The 21,964-nt window shown below is 43.1% G+C and overlaps 1 protein-coding gene across 6 annotated transcripts in view; it reads right to left on the bottom strand.

Moving 5' to 3' along the window:
- The window catches only part of INVS (inversin), a 137,531-nt gene that overhangs the window by 14,102 nt on the left and 101,465 nt on the right, over positions 1-21,964 (bottom strand). For all 6 annotated transcript variants that reach the window (XM_027549767.1, XM_027549768.1, XM_027549765.1 and 3 more), the window contains one exon: positions 11,328-11,614. In XM_027549767.1, coding sequence (XP_027405568.1) covers positions 11,328-11,614 — 287 coding nt within the window. The remainder of the gene's footprint in view (positions 1-11,327; positions 11,615-21,964) is intronic.

The following is a 21,964-nucleotide window of genomic DNA, read 5'->3' as shown; positions in this document are numbered from 1 at the left end:
GTGCGACCCCATAGACGGCAGCCCACCAGGCTCCCCTGTCCCTGGGATTTTCCAGGCAAGAGTACTGGAGTGGGGTGCCATCGCCTTCTCCGCTTCCCAGCACTAGAAGATGACAAAGAAATTTGTCTCAGCCTAGGTTCCAGATAGGGTAAAGGGTCATCCATGAGAGTTTGAAACCAAAGTGCTGTGCCTCACATAGGTTTGGTATTCGTTTATTCTCAACCCAGAGGAAAAATTAATATAAAAATTAGTCTCAGGATGGTGGTATTGCAGGGTGCCTCATAGAAGCAAACACAGGCCACACAGAGGGGACCTCCTAAAAATAACTTTGCAATCCAAAATTACAAAATACACAAGGAAACAGCCTACTATGAGGGATAGTTAACAGAGAAAAATAACAAGATTAGATCAACAAAAAATGTCAACTAATAGAACAATGTGTACGTGCACATACATGTGCACAAAACACACTCATTAAACACACAAAAGAAGTACAAAGTTAGAGAAAAAATTTTTAAATAACTAAACATAATTATCTAAAATGAAAATGTTAGTCTTGAGGTAATAAACAGTGAAGGAACTTCTGCTTCTATAACGGCAGAATTAACGCATACTCAAAAATCTAAAAAATCAAAAAGCTAAAATATTACAACCACCTGTTTGACAGGTGGCGCTAGTGGTAAAGAACCTGCCTGCCAACGCAAGAGACATAAGAGACATCAGTTCAATCCCTGGGTTGGGAAGATCTCCTGGAAAAGGAAATGGCAACCCACTCCAGTATTCTTGCCTGGAGAATCCCATGGACAGAGGAGCCTGGTGGGCTACAGTCCATGTGGTTGCAAAGAGTCAGATACAACTGAAGTGACTTAGCATGCATGTACCTGTCTGAGGCACTGAAGAGCTAACAAGGCCAAGATCCAAGAAAATCAAGTGACCAGGAGATGAACAAGGCATTTGGGGCTACATATCCCTAAGGAAATAAGCTCCTTGAGGTTTGGAGGACAAAACTTGGAGTCCAGATTCAGCCAGGGAGCACTGGATTGGACTCCTCGATGGCTGTTCCAGGGAGAAAAGGTGAACTGGCAGTGGGCTGACCTTTGCTGGCACTGAAAGCCGCACTCTGCATCAAAGCCCCACTCTGCATCATCTCAGTTCTGGGACTGCATCATGGTGACCTTGGATTGCTCTTTCTCCTGAATGCCTGGCAGAAGTCAATGTAAATCCACCCTGGAGGAATTATTAATCATACCATGCTAGGCTTTAAGTCATTTCTCTAATTTTTTACACTCAATGGTCCAGTACTTAGTGAAAAATATACAGGGAGATGATACAAGAGAAAATTGAGAGAAGAAGAGAGGGAGGGAGAACAGACAATAAAACAGACACACAGGTCATTCAGACGTGTTTTCAGAAACAGACTTTAAAATAACTATTCTTACGTGTGGAAGAATATGTATATTCTTCATGTATGAAGGAATGGTATATAAGAAAATAGACTTGCATCTGCTCGTGTGTACAAAACAAATATAGAAGGATAATCTGAAAACTGAAGAGACTAGATCCAATGGAGTGGGGAAGTGATAAAGAGATGAGGGAAATGCCAACAGTAGCAGGATGAGGCGGGAGAGACGCCTTCCTGAGTGAAACTTCCTGTACCGCTCTCTCAGACTTATTATAATGTTTCACATGTACCAAAACAAAATTAAAAAAACAACAACAGTGAATCAAAATAACAATGAGATACCACTACACATGGTAAAAATCAAAAATACTAACATCAAATGCTGCTGAGGGTGAGAAGCAACAGGAACCCTCCTTCATTGCTGGTGGGATGCAAAATGGTACAGCTGCTTTGGAAGACTGTTTGGTAGTTTCTTAAGAAATAGAACATATTCTTATCATACAATCCAGCAATCCTGCTCTTTGGTATCTTCCCAGATGAATTAAAACCTTATGTCTACCCAACATCCTGTACATGGGTGTGTATAGCAGCTTTATTCATAACTGCCCAAACTTGAAGCAGCCAAGATGCCCTTCAGTAGGTGAACATATAAATAAATTGTGCTATATCCAGACAATGGAATATTATTCAGCAATAAAATGGAGTGAACTAAAAGGAAATGAGTTTTTAAAAAATGAACGTGTACCAAAAAGAAATGAGCTACCCAGCCACACAGAATATTATGAAGTGAAATATTACTATCCTTGCATGAATAGTACTAATACATATTAATAAGTGAAGGAGGTCACCATGAAAAGGCCATATACTGTATGATTCCAACTATATGACATTCTGGAAAAAGGGAAAATTATGGAGACACTAAAAGGCTCAGTGGTTACCAGGCGTTCAGGAAAGACAGTGGATTTTTAGGGCAGTATGACAGTTAATGTAATGTCAACTTGACTGGTGTAAGAGATGCCCGGAGAGTTGGTAAGACATTATTTCTGGGTGTGTCTGTGAGAGTGTCTCTGGAAGAGATCAGCTTTTCGATTGGTAACCTGAGTAAAGAAGACCACCCTCACCAAGGCAGGTCGGCATAGTCCCATCTATTTAGGGCTTAAACAGAAAAAACATGGTGGAGGAAGGGTGATTTTCCTTTTCTGCTAGAGCTGGGACACCCATCTTCTCCTGCCCTTGGGCGTAGGTGCTCCTGTTTGTCGAGCTTTTGGACTTGGGCCAGGACTGGTACCAAGGCTCCTGGGTGGCTCGGTGGTAAAGAATCCACTTACTGATGCAGGAGAGACACAGGTTCAATCCCTGGGTCAGGAAGGTCCTCTAGAGTAGGAAATGGCAACCCACTCCAGTATTCTTGCCTGGAAAATTCCAGGGATAGAGGAGCCTGGCAGGTGACAGTCCATGGGGTCACAAAGAGTCAGACACAACTGAGCACGACAACTTAAACCATCAGCCCCTCGATTTCCAAAACTTTGGACTCAGACTCAGAGCATCTGTTTCCTTGTTTTTAAGCTTTCAGACTCACTGAGTCACACTGCCAGCTTTCCTGGGTTTCCAGCTTCCAGATACCAGACTATGGGTCTTCTCAGCCTCCATAATCAAACAAGCTGCTGCTGCTGCTGCTGCTGCGTCGCTTCAGTCATGTCCGACTCTGTGCGACCCCATAGATGGCAGCCAACCAGGCTTCCTGTCCCTGGGGTTCTCCAGGCAAGAACACTGGAGTGGGTTGCCATTTCCTTCTCCAATGCATGAAAGTGAAAAGTGAAAGTGAAGTCGCTTAGTCGTGTCCGACTCTAGCGACCCCATGAACTGCAGTCCACCAGGCTCCTCCGTCCATGGGATTTTCCAGGCAAAAGTACTGGAGTGGGGTGCCATTGCCTTCTCAGCATAATCAAACAAGCAATCTATACCAAATCTCCTTTAACGTCTGCCTGTTTGCCTGCCTATCTATCTGTCTGTCTGTCTGTCTATCTATTTGTCTATCTTATTGGTTCTGTTTCTCTGGAGACCCCTGATAAAAGCAGTAAAACTATTCTGTATGATACAAGTTATACAGAATGTGTAACACCAGGCGTGAATGCTGTTGTAAACTGGACTTGGGTGATAATGATATGTCAGTGTCAGTTCAGTTCAGTTGCTCAGTCGTGTCTGACTCTTTGTGACCCCATGGACTGAAGCACTCCAGGCTTCCCTATCCTTCATCAACTCCCAGAGCTTGCTCAAACTCATGTCCATCAAGTTGGTGATGCTATCCAACCATCTCATCCTCTGTCGTCCCCTTCTCCTTCTGCCTTCAATCTTTCCCAGCATCAGGGTCTTTTCCAATGAGTCAGCTCTTCACATCATGTGGCCAAAGTACTGGAGCTTCAGCTTTAGCATCAGTCCTTCCAATGAATATCCAGGACTGATTTCCTTTAGGATTGACTGGTTTGATCTCCTTGCAGTCCGAGGGACTCTAAAGAGTCTTTTCCAACAACACAGTTCAAAAGCATCAATTCCCTAGTGCCAAACTTTCTTTATGGTCCAACTCTCTCATCCATACATGACTACTGGAAAAACCATTGCTTTGACTAGATGGACCTTCGTCAGCAAAGTGACATCTCTGCTTTTTAATATGCTGTCTAGGCTTTTCAGAGCTTTTCTTCCAAAGAGCAAGCATCTTTTAATTTCATGGCTGTAGTCACCATCTGCAGTGATTTTGGAGCCCAAGAAAATAGTCTGTCACTGTTTCCATTGTTTCCCCATCTATTTGCCATGAAGTCATGGGACCAGTTGCCATGATCTTCATTTTCTGAATGTTGAGTTTTAAGCCAGCTTTTTCATTCTCCTCTTTCACTTTCATCAAGAGGCTCTTTAGTTACTCTTTGATTTCTGCCATAAGGGTGGTTTCATCTGCATATCTGTGGTTACTGATATTTCCCCCAGCAATCTTGATTCCAGCTTGTGCTTCATCCAGCCCAGCATTTCTCATGATGTACTCTGCATATAAGTTAAATAAGCAGGGGACAATATACAGCCTTGATGTACTCCTTCCCCTATTTGGAACCAGTCTGTTGTTCCATGTCTGGTTCTAACTCTTGCTTCTTGACCTGCATACAGGTTTCTCAGGAGGCAGGTAAGGTGATCTGGTATTCCCATCTCTTTAAGAACGTTCCACAGATTGTTGTGATCCACACAGTCAAAGGCTTTAGTGTAATAAATGAAGCAGAAGTAGATGTGTCAGTGTTGGTTCATCAATTATTAACAAATATGCTATTCTGGTGTAAGGTGTTGATGATGGAGGAGTATGTGGATTTGTGAGTAGGAGTATATGGGAGCTCTCTGTACTTCCTGCTCTATTTTGCTGTTAACTTAAAACTGCTCTAAAAAGCAAACTCTAGGGCTTCCCTGGGAGAAGGCAATGGCATCCCACTCCAGTACTCTTGCCTGGAAAATCCCAGGGATGGGGGAGCCTGGTGGGCTGCAGTCCATGGGGTCGCACAGAGTCGGACACGACTGAAGCGACTTAGTAATAGTAGTAGTAGGGCTTCCCTGGAGGCTCAGTGGTAAAGAATTTGCCTGCCAATACAAGAGGCATAGAATTCAATCCCTGATCTGGGAAGATCCCACATGCTGCAGGGCAACCAAGCCCTTGTGCTACAGCTATTGAGCCAGTACTCTAAAGCCTGGAAGCCACAACTGCGGAGCTCGAGGGCTGCAACTACTGAAGCCTGCACTCCCTAGAGCTGTGCTCCAAAGCAAGAAAAGCCATTGCAACAGCCCACTGCAGTGCTTCTCGCACTGCAGTGAGAAGGCCACACAGCACACCTAGAGAGTCGCCTCACTTGCCGCAACTAGAGAAAAGCCCACACAGCAGTGGAGACCCAGCACAGCCCAAAACAGATAAGAACAACTTTAAAATCTTTTTTATAAAGCAAACTCTACCATAAAGAGACAAATAATGAATAGATGATTATTAATACATGTTATTACAAACTAATAACTAATAATGATAAAAATAATGTGATTTGGGTATTAGTAGAAACAGATCAGTGAGAAAGAACAGAAAGCTAAAAATATTCCCATTTACAAAAATAAAGATGGCATGTTGAATTAGATGAGGTGCTCACAGACCCTGGGCATGACCCCAGAGAGCAACGCTATGCAAGCCTACTGCCAGCACAGTAGCTCCAGACAGCTCAATGTTTATGGCTGCTGCTGCTAAGTCGCTTCAGTCGTGTCCGACTCTGTGCCACCCCAGAGACAGCAGCCCACCAGGCTCCCCAGTCCCTGGGATTCTCCAGGCAAGAACACTGGAGTGGGTTGCCATTTCCGTCTCCAATGCAGGAAAGTGAAAAGTGAAAGTGAAGTCGCTCAGTCGTGTCCGACTCTTCGCAACCCCATGGACTGTAGCCCACCAGGCTCCTCCATCCATGGGATTTTCCAGGCAAAAGTACTGGAGTGGGGTGCCATCGCCTTCTCCTGTTTATGGCTAGCATGACCACTTATTCTCTAAAAAGAAGCCATTCGATTACAAACTCACTATACAACAAATTAAATAGGAGACATTAAAAATTAGAAAATACATGTGTTTATTTTAAAGTGAGAAAAATGTTTTCTTGGCATAAAACCACAAAGAGAAAATCTCAGAAGAAAAAATGAAACAAAATTATAGGGTATCCATAAAAGTTTATTATATATGAGAGAGAAAGGTTACTATCCTTATTATATAAAAAGATTTTAGAACTATTAAGAAAATGAAAAACCAATATAAAAATTGACAAAGGATGTTAGTGAATAATCCAGAAAATAAATATACAAAGCCAATAAAAATATGAAAAAATTTCATCTTACTAACTAGGATTTAGTAAATCCATTATTTGCCTAAGTGTTTGGAGAGAGTTTTTTGGTTTTTGCTTTTGAAAGGGTGGAACAAACTTCTTCAACCTTCTTGGTAAGAAGTTTGGCAGCAAGTTTAAAGAGCTATAAATATTAGAGATAAACACAAAACTTTATATGAAAAGCTGGTTTACATAGTCTGCAACACAGGCATGATTAAACAAAGCATGCTGTATTCATAATCTGATGTAATAATAAGCAGCTATTAACACTTTTATTGAAAACAAAGAAATGATGTAAGAATATCTCAAAACAGGATGCCCACAATTTCCTGATTTTAAGAAAAATTAGATAATTTTTTACTTTTACTGTATAATTGTTTACTTTTAAGATTTTTTAAAAAGATTTTTGTTTATTTTTAGGATTTTTATTTTTTCTTCTTTGTTCTTTTCTCTGATTTAAATGTTTTGGTAACATACATTAACTAATTTTATAATTATGAGAAAATGTCATTTTCTGTTTAAATAAAAAGTACCCCATTACCAAAAAAACCAGCAATTAGAATCAGCTAGGATGTGGGAAAGAACCCAAGATGGAATAAAAATAATAACAAATAAACCTAACACTATTACAAATAGATGAGGTAACCACACTAAAACGTGGAGAAGGGAACTTACCAAAGTAACTTTGTAAAATCATATTTTGGCTGAGTACTGTAAGACTAAGGAATGTGTGAAAATACTGCGCTCTAGTTAGTAAATTTATTTCTCAAACGGGTATGGGATGGCAATTCTAAGACTACTTTAGGTGTATAATGGGATTGAACAAATAAGCATATATATCACAGATAACTGAAGCCAGATCTGTCAGTTGGGAGAAAAAAATTTCAAATAAAAAAGATAAAAGCTAGAATAAAATCTATGGTGTCAAATGCAATTGGAGGTACTGATATGAAAACAGTGTGTGTGTGATATACACAAATAGATGCCCAATAAATATAAGAATTTCTCAGCTCTCTCTGTTGAAAGGGCTTAGGAGCAATGACAGTCCAACAGTGCTATGCACCTAGCTCTCAGATCTTGGTGTCTATGACCATCTCCAGCAAAAGGAACCAGGTTCCGTGCAGAAGTGTTGATTACAAGGCTTTGATGAGATTTCACGTTTGAAGGCACTGATATGATCACATATTGAGAAGAAAATGGATTAGAGGAATCCAGTAGATAAGTAAGACCAGCTGGGAAGTTACTGCAATAGTCCAAGACAGAGACGAAGGTAAACAAATGTTAGGTAGACCATGTGGCGGTAGTAGATGAGATATGCAGAACGGATCTGGAAGATATTTAGGAAGTAAAGGTGACAAGACCTGGTGACAGACTGGATTTTGAGTGGTAAAGTAAAAGAAGAAAATGATCAGATTTTACTCCTGGGATGGACATACAGATGGATGAATATGTCATTAACCAAGATCAGGAACAGGTTTACATGAAATCATGATCAATTCTATCTTGGACAGGTTGAGTTTGAGATACCTTGGGGATATCTAAATGATGACACAGTAAATAACTGAATATACATAACTGGGGTAAGGAAAGAGGTAAGCAAACAGAGTTTGCTGCCTTAGCCACCATGCATGTTCCAAATGTAAGGGCCACTGATACTCCCACCAGTCATACCCACTGAATCTCAAGCACTTAGCCAGTACCATACAGATATATATTCAACAAATGCTTATTATATCTCTTATGTGCCCAATACCCTGCTGGGATACAGAAGTAAGACATACTGGTCCTTCTGATAGACTGTTTAATGGCCAAGGATTCTTCCCATCTGAGGATCCATTCACCTTTCAAATGTGATTTTGCAATATGTCTGTGTCTCCACTCTCTTGAACTGGGCTGGCCTTGTGAATTGCTCTAATCCACAGAATGTGGTAGAAGGGATGTGATAGTTCTGGAACTCAGGCCTCAAAAGGGCCTGTGGCTTCTGCTTTCCTTTTTCAGGACACCGCCCTGAGAACAGTATGAAAGTAAGATGATCTACCTTACTGGAGGATGAAAGGGCATGTAGAAGAGAACTGAGACACCAACCGCCAACAGCCAGCGCCAATTGTCAGAAATGTGAAGGAAGACATCAGGACTTTCTAGCCTGACCACCCTTCTAGCGGCTACGAAAGCAAGCCCAGCTGATCCAGTAGAGGAACTGCCTAACCAACTCACAGAACTGTGAGAAATAATAAAGCATTGTTTTAAGCCACTTAGTTTGGAGGGTGGGGTGTTATGCCACTAGAGATAATCAATACAGAAACTGATACCTAAAAAAGAGGCTTGCTGGCCTAGCAAAAACCCAAAGCACTGACTTTGGGACTGGCAGGTGAGCAGAGGTTAGAAAGACAATGAAGAAACTATTAGTGAAGACTAGAGAAGTGCTATAGGAAGTTGCTATAGGAGTCGCTACAGGAGTCTGGACAAAAGAGAACCATGTAGCTCAGTGGTATGATAACTGGCAACCTGCAGTAACTTGGAAGACAGAAAATACACCTAATGAACTTATAGTTATGGCTTAGGAGTTTTCCAGGAGGAATGTTGAAGAAAATATCAAATGGAAGTTTTTAGCTGCATATGATAAAGTGTGGAGAGAAAGAGGGCTTCCCAGGTGGTGCTAGTGGTAAAGAACCTATGTGCCAGTGCAGGAGACATAAGAGACTCAGGTTAGGTCCCTGGAGGAGGACATGGCAACCCACTCTAGTATTCTTGCCTGGAGAACACTCATGGACAGAGAAGTCTGGCAGGCTACAGTTATAGGGTCGCATAGAGTTGCATATGACTGAAGCAACTTAGCACACACACACAGAGAAAGAAATAAGATAAAGAAAGAACTTTTAGCTAGACAAAAGAACTTCTAAGAATCTCAAGGGCATTTTTCCATAGTAGCCTGAGCCACCCAAAGTAGAGAAAGGCCTATTTGAAAAATAATCATTGATGTGGTTTTGGAACATGAAATGAACTCAATCAGATTCACAGGAAACCCATGAATATTTCTGAAATAATTGTATCACTGAGAGTACCACCAGCTTGACCTATGGAGGCAGTTTCAAACACAAAGGAGCCTCTGGGGCCTCAATTTCTCTTATGCTGGAAACAGGCTATGAAAGCTACTCAGCTGCAAATATGGGCTACGTCTCATTGAAAAGGAAGACTTCTCAGCAGGGCCAAGAACCCAGGTGGCACAGCCCAGAGCCAAGACGAACATGGCATAGAAAACACACAGAGGAGTAAAACCAGACCTTAATCAAGGCATATTTCATACCTCAGAGTAGGAGCCTTGCTAATGTATAACCAGGTGGCTTTCAGAACTGCTATGGACTAGTGACTGCTATGGAGAAGGCAATGGCACCCCACTCTAGTACTCTTACATGCAAAATCCCATGGATGGAGGAGCCTGATGGGCTGCAGTCCATGGGGTTGTGAAGAGTCGGACGTGACTGAGTAACTTCCCTTTCACTTTTCACTTTCACGCATTGGAGAAGGAAATGACAACTCACCCCAGTGTTCTTGGCTAGAGAATCCCAGGGACGGCGGAGCCTGGTCGGCTGCCGTCTATGGCGTCGCACAGAGTCGGACACGACTGAAGCGACTTAATAGCAGCAGCAGCAGTGACTGCTATGTACCAATTTCTCCTCTTTTGGAACAGGAGTATCTATTGTGGTTTGTGTGCATCCACAGTTGTTCAGTCGTGTCTGACTCTTTCTGACCCCATGGACTGTAGCCTGCCAGGCTCCTCAGTCCATGAAATTTCCCAGGCAAGAATACTGGAGTGGGTTGCCATTTCCTTTTCTAGGGGATCTTCTCAACCCAGAGATCAAGTCCAAATCTCCTGCACTAGTAGGTGGATTCTTTACCTCTGAGCCACCTGGGATTCTGTTCCTATCTCACCACTGCTTACTGGATGCATGTGTGGGCCAATGTGTGTTCTTGTTGACTGTTCTCTGAATCAGAAAGATTCATGGGGAATCTCACACAGGTCTCAAGATCCCAGACTTCAAACTTGATGTGTTAACTGGGATGAGATTTTTGGGTCCTAAAGATAAGGGGTAAAACATTTTACATGTGGGAGAAATGTGAATAATCTGTGGCCAAAAAGTAACTGTGATAGATTGTTTAATAGCCAAAAATTAGTCCCATCTTAGTATGCAAAGATGGATTCTATTTCTTTATGTTATTTAGTCTGGGATGGTCATACAACTTGCTTTGATCAACAAAATGTGGTGTGCACATTCTTGAGCCTATTCCTCAAGAAGTCTTATAGCTTTTTCTTGTGCTTTGTTAGAATGATGTCCAAGACCACTGTGTAAGGAAGCCAGTCTAGCCTATGGGAGGATGAAAGGCCATGTAAAAGAGTCAAGGAATCCCAGCTGACAGCCACTATCAACTGCCAGATATTCAAGTCAGTCCATCTTAGACCAACCAATTCAGCTGACCTTGACCTGAATGTAGCCACACGAGTGAGTGTAGATGATGCCTGAAGAGGAACTGCAAGACCCACCCACAGAATATTGTAAATCACTTAGTTTTAGGGTAGTCTGTTACACAGCATTAGATAACTGATGCAATCCTGATTTTACAGGTTGTATAGTCTAGTGGAAAAAACAGACAAGTAAGCCAGTAATCCACTAACAGTGCAAGGTGATGATCTTTACATTAAGGATGCACAGGAAAGCTGTGGGAGCACACAGAAGGGAAAAAAAAGCTTCATTTGGTGGGAATGCATGAGTGTCAGAGGAAGGAGCATTCACTCTGAGAGCTAAAACATAAGAGGCATTTTAATTAACATGGGTAAGGGGACTGCTATATAATGATCCCATGCGAAGAAAGAATTTGAGGAAATACAACAGGAAGGGAAGAAAAGAGAAACAGAAAAAATAAACAAAATAAATGATACAGTGGCAGACTTAAGTGCTGACATAATTACCTTAAATGTAAATGGTCTACATAATATGAAACAAAAGAGCCCACAGTCCATGGGTTAGCGCTGAATCGCAAGGCAATACACTTACCATTTGGTTTTCTGGGTTCTGTTCTCTGCAAGTCTGAGGAGAGCTGCTGCTCCTTCTGGGGGGCTCTGCTTGGAGACCCTCTACCTGGAGATCGTCTGCAGGCTTTCCGCTCAGGGCCTTGGGCCTTGTCGCTGCAGGGGGGCTGTTTGCTGGGGGCCCGGCTCTGTCTGTGGGGCTCAGCTTGGGTTCTGGGCAGACAGAGAGGAGCATGGGGTCTGCAGGAATCTGGGCTTAGCCTTCCTTTCTGCTGTTCTGCCTCTCTTCGCTTGTTTTCTTCTTCTCGTTTCCTGGGAACAAAACCAAGGGCAGAGAGGAAAAAACTCAGAGCGTTACCTATTCAAGTATTCCTGAGTGAGATTTGATTTTTAAAAGGAGCTACCACAACACAGGGGGGATTTGGTAATTCACAATTTCACAGATTCCTGACTTTTCTATCTGAAAGGATGATGGAGCTGGAAAGAACCTTATAGTTCAACCTGTGCCCAGCGGGGACACACATGACATGAAACTGTTTGCTGAGATACAGCAGGATCCCACGGTTTGTGTCCCCAAGCTAGTGATCCCTGGAGCTGTAACTACACTCTTTTCTCCTGTTCCAGAAAGTACATCAGAACGCAACTGAGAATGATAAGCAGAGGGATAACCTTTAATCTTCTATTCACTAAAAAGACCACTGGCAAACCTTAACGATGACGTGAAAAAATACGCAAATAGACCTTGAGTAAGTCACTTTCCTGTCGAAGACCCAACTTCTCCAGGTCTAAGGCTTGTAGGACAGCTCGTGTGCGTGCGCATGTGTGCTCAGTTTTGTCTGACTCTTTGCAACCCCAAGGATTGTAGCCCGCCAGACTCCTTTGTCATGGAGTTTTCCAGGCAAGAATACTGGAGTGGGTTGTCATTTCCTGCCTCAGGGGATCTTCCTGAGCTAGGGATTGAGCCTAAATCTCTTGCATCTCCTGCATTGGCAGGTGGATTCTTTACCATTAGTGCCACCTGAGAAGCACTTATATGATAGCTAATAATCCTGAACTGATTTAAGAGTCTGTTTGGATGTCTTGTGAAAGCCCCAGTGGCTCAAATGGTAAAGAATCTGCCTTCAAAGCAGGAGACTAAGGTTTGATCCCTGGGTCAAAAAGATCCCTTGGAGAAGGAAATGGTTACCCACTCCAGTATTCTTTCCTGGAGAATGCCATGGACAGAGGAGCCTGGCAGGTTGCAGTCCATGGGGTCACAAAGAGCCAGACACGACTGAGTGACCAATAGTTTTTTACTTTTCACTTTTGGAATGTCTTGATAAAATCAGGGCTATGTTTTATAATGAGATGGAGAGATTTCTTTTATCAGAGTATCTGGTATCAGGGTCCCTCTTAGTTGGGGGCCTTGTTTACACAAATATTTTAATAAGCTTGAGGACAGGATTGAGTGCTGGTAGAAGAGACCCTCAGGGCCTAGGTGATGACTGACTTTGAGGCTCCAGAGAAGAGGCCTGATCTCTTAGGATACAAAGAATTTATTTGTAGTTCCTGACAGGGAGGGAAGAGATGAAGAACAAGAGAGAGAATGGAGGAGGAAGAGGAAATGAAAGACTGGGTACCGCGTGGAGCAAGAGTGGGACAGAGAATCCGCCCAGGGTGAGGGGACAGCCAAGGACTTTAGATCCGTGATTCACATACTTTAAGGAATGGGATCTCCTGGGATCTTGGTAAAACCTAGATGCTGACTTGCCAGGCCTGGGGTCGGGCTCAAGATATTGTATTTCTATCAAGCACCCAGGTCATACAGGTACTATAGGGCCTCTGACCACACCCTGAGAAGCAAAGCTTAAGAGAACAGGCAAGTCTCATGCAGACTGTTAACTATCCTCAGGTGCACTGTTAATTATACCATTATGGGATATGAAATGGGAATCTTCCTGATGACACCAGTTTTCTGGAAGGTCCCATGCTCATACATGCCTTTTCATAAGCAACATGAAAGTTGCAGGGCTAAGGTCCCAGACATAGAAGCAAGAGCTGAGACAGAGACCCCAAGCCCCCAGGAAGTCACAGAATTCAGATTTCCACAGACTGTGCAATGTGAAGCAAAGCTTATTTATATCTCAAGGGACAGGGAAGACCAGATGACAGATACCTGAGTCACACTTAAACAGAAAGCCTGGTCAACCCAACTCCCCTTCTGAAGGTCTCTTGGCCTGTGTTGTGAAGCCCTCCTGCTAGGTTCCCACTGGGTGCCACCCCAGAGACAGTGCTCCGGTGGGTCGTGCTGACTCCAGTGCAGCTCGAACGTTCTCATTCAGCTGTAGTCTTGTTACAGGCCTCTCAAAGCACTGACACTGGCATATGCTGCACTGCAATCGACAGGCGAGCCGGAGAGCCTGTCATCCTCAGTGCCTGCGATTCACACGGGCGGTGCCGTTTCAGGGCGATTCGTCTGGGAGAAGCCTGCTTTCAGAAGAAGGTGGAAGTATCTGGGTGGCAGAGGTGCTGCTAATTGATAACAGCCTTGCTCCTGGCAGGGAGGTGGGGAGCTGCTCTCTTTACGAGGCTGGATGAGAATGTTGGTCCTGCAGACAGACAGGCGTGTGGGGTTGCCCAGCTTGGCACCTGCGTGGATATATCACTGCCATCAACGGGGCCTTTGAGGTGATAACCTAGACTTTGTTATTTGAGCAGTCATTTATTTCGCTTTGTTTTAGGAGACCAAACAGCTCTCCTTTTCAATTCCAAGAAGCCGCTGTACAATTAGCCCTGGGGGGGCAAACTTTGTCACTGCAGACCTTTCTGGGCCTCCCACGAGGACAGCCATGGGACAAACAGGGGACCCAGCCTTTCAGAGCGATCAGGCTGGCCAGCACGTGGGGAGCTCAGCCTTTCAGAGTGATCAGGCTGGCCAGCACATGGGGAGCGCTGCCTTTTTAAGACTCCTCTGGAGGGGGAGGTTTGCAAAGGGGTTGGTTTTTCATTGTGGTAGAACTCAGTAAGCCGGGAGAAAGAATGTAACCAGGAAAATATATAATTACACCCTCAGCTGATGAACAGAATTAATGTTTTTCAAAAACTGATGCATTTTGCACTTTAAAAAATCTTTCAATGCACACATTCCACAAATGTGCATTTCACGAGAGCTGTGGTTCTTGATGTAAAAGTTGTGATCCTGAGGAGAAGGAGGGGGGATTAAAACTAGGAATTATGCCTGACCTGCATCCTATTTTATCTATACTGCCTCCTTGAAACAAAAAGCAACAACCACCACAATCACCACAATCACCACAACCACCACCACAGAGACACACACACAGGAAACAGCTCCTGAGAACAGAACATGATCCTCTGTGTGTGTGTGTGTGTGTGTGTGTGTGTGTGTGTGTGTGTGTGTTAGTTGCCCTGGGGAAAAAAGGTCCAGAACCACTGCTTAGAGTCTAAGATGCTGAAAGAATCTCAGTTCACTGAGGCCAGGCTCTTATTTGCCAGATAAGGAAACTGAGGCAGAGAGCTTAGTGACTTGCCTAATGTTACGTGCAAAACTATATACAGAGCTGAGCTGGACTTGGCAGCTTTACTTCGTCCTGTAAAATTCACCTCACAAAATCAATTTTTAAGAATTTCAATCTTCTTCTATCATGTAAAAAATGAACTGAGTCATAAGAAGAAAGTGGCAACACCACATCAAAGTGACCATTAACAGCACTTCAAGTTAGCTTCTAGCTTAGCTTTTAGTCCTGAACTCTTAGAATCAATAATTATCCTAAAATTTCAGTGTGTTTTCTCTGACTAACTTATTGCAGAATGTCAAAGATCTTTAATCTTCAGGATGGGCCATGCTATACACTTGACCTATTTTTGTAAAGTTCAGGAAACAAATAAAAGAGGACAAACTAAAGTTATTCTACTTTACATGAAATCTTAAAGAGGAAAAAAAACCCTGGCCATGACACAGCAAGCAACATTTTAGCTGGAAATTTATTAAGATGGCAGAATCTTAACCAGTCCCACATTTTCCTCCCCTTTTTCTCTAAGGGAAATCAGCCAGACAACAGCTTCTGATGGGCCACCAATTAGTCTGGCTTGTACTGTCTTTCTAGAGCAATTTGAACCACTCCCTAGAGGCTCACAGTATAAAAATGTGAGAAAGCCAACCAGGGATCATCAGATCTCTGACATCTGCTTCAGGTGCTGTCCGCCACAGGGTGAAGAGGGTCTCCAAAGGATGGGCTAGAGGAACGGGGGTTGTTTCCCCCAGAGGAAAAAAGACCAGAGGCGTACTTTGCTGGTGCAAATCTCTGAAGGGCTGTAGTGGGGCAGAGATATACCCTGGAACTCTCCCAAGACAGATCTAAGACCCAAGGAGAGGACTTGACAAATGAGTAGCCGAGATGACAACAGCAAAAAAAAAAAAGAAAAAAGGCTGATAAGAAACCAAGTGAGCTCTGCACTGTGGCAGTTATCATCATAGCCAATGAGGTTTATCCGAGCTGCAGTTATTGCTAATTGAAAACTTTTCCAAGGAACGAATGTGGGTCAGTTGTAGTGAGTGGATGGACCTAGAGTGAAGTCAGAAGGAGAAAAACGAATACTGTATATGAATGCATATATATGAAATCTAGAAAAACAGTACTGATGAACCTATTTATAAGGAAGAAACGGACAGGCAGATACAGAGAACAGACTTGTGGGTATAGTGCGGAAAAGAGAGGGTAGGGTAGAATTGAGAAAGTACCAGTGACAGATATAGACTATCATGTGTAAAACAGAGTTACTGGGAAGCTGCCATAGAACACAAGGAGCACAGCCCAGCTCTCTGTGATGACCTAGAGGGGTGGGATGAGAGAGGAGAGGGAGGCTCAAGAGGGAGAGGAGAAATGTGTAGTTGTGACTAATTCCCCTTATTGTGTGGTGGAGGCCAACACAACATTGTAAAGCAATTATCCTCAATAAAAAAAAGAAGAAGGAAAAAAGAAACCAAAATATCAAAAGATTGCTTGTCGTGCAGAGAACTAGGTCAAGGGCAGTAACTTCAACGACTTGAATGTTCCACAGCTTCAGCATCTCAGCATTGGAGGCATCTGTTTGCACAACACAGCACATTCTTGCCTCTGGGTCTGGAAAGTTTAAGTCCTGGAAGTTGATGGAGTTTTTTTTTCCCTACCCCACTGTGTGGCTTCCACAGAGAGTTGTATTAATAGTTGTCCAGTTTCATCAAAAAGAAAGCAATTCTGCCAGACACCACAGAAATAAAGCAGCTCATTCTCATTCATGAGTACTCAAGTTGCCAGTGCCATGAATACAGGACTAAGAGAGGTTTGAGAGATGTGATTAAAATGGTTTCCACAGAAAAGGAAGGTTAAGTTAGCGTGTCCTGCTGTTGCACTGATTACACCTGCATTTGCCCTGGTGACTTTCTTGGTCATAGTCCTGGTGTAGGCTTGGGGCCAACTAATTTTCTTAACTTTCTCAAGGATTTGGGAGGATACTGGTATGCTCTGCTAGGTTAGCTCTGAGTCATAAGAAGATTTTTCCTGAACCATGTTGCAGAATTGATGGTGGCAGCTTGGTGCCACTCTCTTAACAGCCATTGGAGACAACATGCACAGCTGAGTGAGCGCTGGGTTAAGACAAAAGCTGATGGGGGGCCTGGTGACCTTTGGCACCAACAGTTACATATTGCATATAAGTCAGAGAAAAGAAGCAGGGCCCTTCCATGCCAGCCTATCAGATAGTGCTAGGATCTGGAGAGCCTACTGCACAAGCATGGCTGGGGGTTGTTCCCCAGAACCAAGCCATGGCAGGAACCCTGGCTTAGGGTAAGACTGAGATCCATGTGCCAACCTCCTCCCTTACTAGCTGAGTGATTTCAGGCAAGTTAATCGGTGTTACCATCCCCTGCATGAAATGAGTTTAAGGACAGTTGCCTTGTTTACTTTACTGAGTTATTGTAAGGGTTTAATGTACAAGAATTTTGTAAACTGTAAAGCACTATATCAATATAAGTAATCATTTTTATTTTATTGACAGGTAAAGCTGTTAAGCTGTCACTGGTTCTGGCTGTAAGTGAAGAAATGTGGGTGTGGCATGAATGCCTCACCATCTAGGAGTTACAGGGCTGGGCCTGATGATATTTTCAGGAAATGCTCATTGTTGAAACCACACAACCCCTTTTTCTGTAGAAGCCATATTAATCACATCTCTCAAGCCTCTCTTGCGTGTGTGTTAAGTCACTTCAGTCATGTCCAACTTTTTATGACCCTATGGACTGTAGCCTGCCAGGCTCCACTGTCCATGTGATTCTCCAGGCAAGAATACTGGAGTGGGTTCCCATTTTCTCCTCCAGGGGATCTTCCCAACCCAGGGATCGAACCTGGATCTCCTGCTTTGCAGGCAGATTCTTTATTATTACATGCTTGCTATTAAAAAGCAGAGACATCACTTCGCTGACAAAGGTCCATATAGTGAAAGCTATGGTTTTTCCATAGTCACACAGGGATATTGGAGAAGGAAATGGACACTCACTGTAGTATTCTTGCCTGGAAAATCCCATGGACAGAGGAGCCTGGTGGGCTACAGTCTAAGGGGCCGCAAAGAGTCAGACATTGCTGACCAAGTAAGAACATAGGGATATGAGAGTTGGACCATAAAGAAGGCTGAGCACCAAAGAATTGGTGCCTTCGAATTGTGGTGCCAGAGAAGCCTCTTGAGAATCCACTGGGCAACAAAGAGTAAAACCAGTCAATCCTAAAGGAAATCAACCCTGAATATTCACTGGGAGGACTAAGGCTGAAGCTCCAACACTTTGGTCACCTGATGCAAAGAGCCAACTCACTGGAAAAGACTCTGATGCTAGGAAAGACTGAGGGCAGGAGGAGAAGATGGTGACAGAGGATGAGATGATTGGATGTTATCACCAATTCAATGGACATGAATTTGAACAAACTCTGATGGTGGAGTATAGAGGAGCCTGACATGCTACAGTCCATGGGATCGCAAAGAGTCAGACAGGACTTAGTGACTGAAGAACAAGAAACATATCAAAGGCTTTAAGTCACTAGAAGTATGGAGGTACCTAACACAATCCCTGCTCTCCAGGAACTGACAATCTAGTTGGGAAATCAGACCCATACCTCCTGCAGATGCTGAATTCGAGATATGATGCATGCTAAAACAGAAGTATTAACCCAGAGCTGGGGGTTGGGGATATGGGAGACTAATTAAACTGGAAGATAATAAAAAGGTTACATAGAAATAATGTCAAAGTTAGAAAGGAGGGAAGTGAGAGAAGGTTATTTCAGGCAGACAGAGGGCACAGCTCTCATAGAATCTTTGACTCAGAAGAGATCTGAGAGCCCGGCTCTTTTATATAGTTTTTAAAATTCCTTATATATTTATCCTGGAGAGATGATAATTCAATTTCTCCTGGAACATTTCCAGTGAGAGGAAACTGATTACCTCAGAAGACAGAAAAGGTTTGGCTCTAACCTTTTCGGTTGGTACTGCATTGGATGGGGGGTGAGGGGGGAGGGTCTGTCAGATTCTATCTCTTCATTGTTGCTGAAGCACAGGCTTAGTAATATTTGGTCTTTGACTTCCTCTCAAGGGAATAAGAAAATGTCATGCGTTTTAGGACCTTTGACTTATAGAATGTTATAGCTGGAAGGAACCTTAGATATCATTTAGTCCAATTAAAAAAAAAATCTTTCTGTGATTCATGAACCATCTTAGAGAATGTGATAAAAATCTATAGATCCTCTCCTCCCACCAAATGTACATGCGCTCATAACATACAAAATACTGCCTACAGTTTCAGGGCATTCATGGAGCCCCAAAACCTGTCCCGAACTAAAAAATTTTCTTTTCATTGAGAAACTGAGGCTCAGAGAAGTGGAATAGCATGGAGTGGAATGATGGAAGTGTTCTCACGCATCAGACCACAGGCGAGCAGAAGATTCAGAACTAAAGGTCAACCCTGAAGAAAGGCACTGACAAACGGAAGATGTTTGGGGAGCAGGCTGCAAGGGGATCTATTACAAAGTGAGAAGGAGAGCTGGAGTCGGAGTGCGAGTATCAGGAGCACCTTCTTTAATTATCTGGAAGTTGGTTTATGGAAGAGGATTTAGACTTTTCTCTTTTGCTTCAAGGGGCAGCTCAAGATCAAAAGGGAGAAAAGAACGCCTGCCAACAGTGTGACACTCAGTCACGTCCGATTCTTTGTGACCCCATGGACTGTAGCCCACCAGGCTCCTCTGTCCATGGGGTTCTCCAGGCAAGAACACTGGCAACAGAACTGTCCACTAGTGAAATGTGCTGCCTTAGAGGCACAGAACTCCTTGTCACTTGACTTTTTGAGGACACAGAACAACCTCCCATTAAAGGAACTTGAGCATCATGAGAGCTTGAACTGGGTGACCCAAACTGGATTTGATTACATAACTCTAAGAGACAGAGTCTCATACACTAGTCAGAAAGAAGCTCAGGTCTCCCAAAAGCGTGGGGGTGTAAGGAAAGCTGTAAGTGAGGAAGTGAAGAAAGTTCAAGACGATTGAGATGTCAGGGGTGAGGGTGGGAGGGTGGAATTAGTGGAGAGAAAGGTGAGACTTGGAGATATAAGCACAAGTAAAATGTTACAGGGTCTGACGTAGCATCACGAATGACGCCTGTGTAGAGTGGTGGGACAGAAGGATTGACACAAAAGGACATTTCAGAAAGAGGAATTAGCACAACTGGTGGTGGCAGCACTAGCAGGGAGATCAGGAGGTGAAAAGAGAGACAGCTGTGGTGACGCATTGCACGGTTCACACAGTGAGCCTGAAGTGACAGGGACAACAGGGCATGCAAATGGAAGTGTCCAAAGATCTGACGCAGTGGCAAGTAACAAAGGACAGAAAAGTGGAAGTGCCCGGTGGAGAGCTGATGATCTAGGATTAGAGTTCCAGGAGATTAAGATGTCAGAGAGATGAAGGGTTTATCTGCAAAGATAAAGTAATTTAAGTTTTAAGAGAAGATGTATTTTCAATGAAAAAAATATGGCAAGGAAAGAAGTCTAAGGGGCTAGCCTGTAGCGCTGACTTCAACGTGGTGGTGGTATAATTGAAAAGATGTACGAAGGGAGAGTTCAGAAAGAGAGGGGATCTGAGCTTAGAGAGTGAACAAAAACCCAGCAAAAAGGAAGCTTCAGGGAAAAAGAGCGATCAACATAAACACAGTCCTATTTTCATGTGCATTCAGCTCTGTGCTTTGGCAGGTAGATTACAGTAGTGTTCATTTTGGCAACACAGTGGAGGTGTAGTATGAGTTATAAAGTGCTTTTAAATGGATTATAGGTATTTCCTAAAAAAAAAAAAAGCAAAAAGCCTTAGAAAATATGACTACAACTTCTCTCTCTATCAATTTCTCTGCCAGCAAAATAGAAATCACTTTAAGTTTAATCTTTGACACCCTTACTTTAAGGAAGGTGATTTCTGCCATCCTAACATGAGAAGCTGGGGAGGGTATGTTGAGGCAACGTGATGTGTCTGGGCTGTCTTAGTCAATGAGGTGGCAGCAGCAAAGGCTAAATTTCACATTCTGATTTCTGTTGCTTAAAACCAAATTCAAAACCAAAATGAAACACTGACTCACATTTTCAGGAATAACTTTTGAGAAATAAAATGAACACAAATTAAATCAGTAATCCTCAACTCAACCATTTCTCTTGGAGATCTATGCTACAATGACTATTAGGAGGTGATGGTTAAGAAGTGTTAAGAAACTCATTTACTCCCAATAATGATGACCCATAAAGGGAAGACTGTGACTGAGAAAAACTAAAGGAAGCTAACATTTTCAGTTTTGGTAATTTCAGTGATTATCACAGGAAACACAGCTCCCATTTACAATTTTTTTAACAATCGATTTCAGAAACTAAGAGTTAAGAACAGGGCTTCCCTCATGGCTCAGTGGTAAAGAATCTGCCTGCCAATGGGTTTGATCCTTGATCTGGGAAGATCCTACATGCTGTGGAGCAACTAAGCCTGTGTGCCACAACTATTGAGCTTGAGCTCTAGCACCCAGGAGCCACAACTACTGAAGCCCATGCATCCTTAAGCCCCTGCTCTGCAACAAGGGAAGCCATCTCAAAAAGAAGTCTGTGCACCACAAAAAGAGTAGCCCACCTCCCCGCAACTAGAGAAAAAGCCGCATAGTAAGGAAGACCCAGCACAGCCACACACACACACACACACACACATACACAATCTTCCTGTGATCTTTATTATCAGATGTTTTGGTTTTATACCTGCTAATGCAATACTCTCTTGCTATTTAAAATACCCAACATATGTATAACAGAAAAGCCAAACAAAAACATAATCTAAAATCAATCACTCACAGTGAAAACAATCACAATGTATAATAAACTTCCTGGGTGGCTCAGATGGTAATGCATCTGCCTGCAATGCAGGAGACCCAGGTTTGATCCCTGGGTCAGGGAAGATCCCCTGGAGAAGGAAATGGCAACCCACTCCACTGTCCTTGCTGGGAAAATCCCATGGACAGAGAATTCTGGTGAGCTACAGTCCACAGGGTCTCAGATATAGCTGAGCAACTAACAGTTTCAGATTTATAACAGGCACAAATGACTATTTCACACACTATATCATTACCCAAACA

The sequence above is a fragment of the Bos indicus x Bos taurus genome, chromosome 8 (assembly GCF_003369695.1).
Source record: "Bos indicus x Bos taurus breed Angus x Brahman F1 hybrid chromosome 8, Bos_hybrid_MaternalHap_v2.0, whole genome shotgun sequence".
Taxonomy (NCBI): Eukaryota; Metazoa; Chordata; class Mammalia; order Artiodactyla; family Bovidae; genus Bos; species Bos indicus x Bos taurus.
The sequence above is the reverse complement of the archived record's forward strand: the minus strand, read 5'-3'. Positions and strand labels throughout refer to the sequence as shown.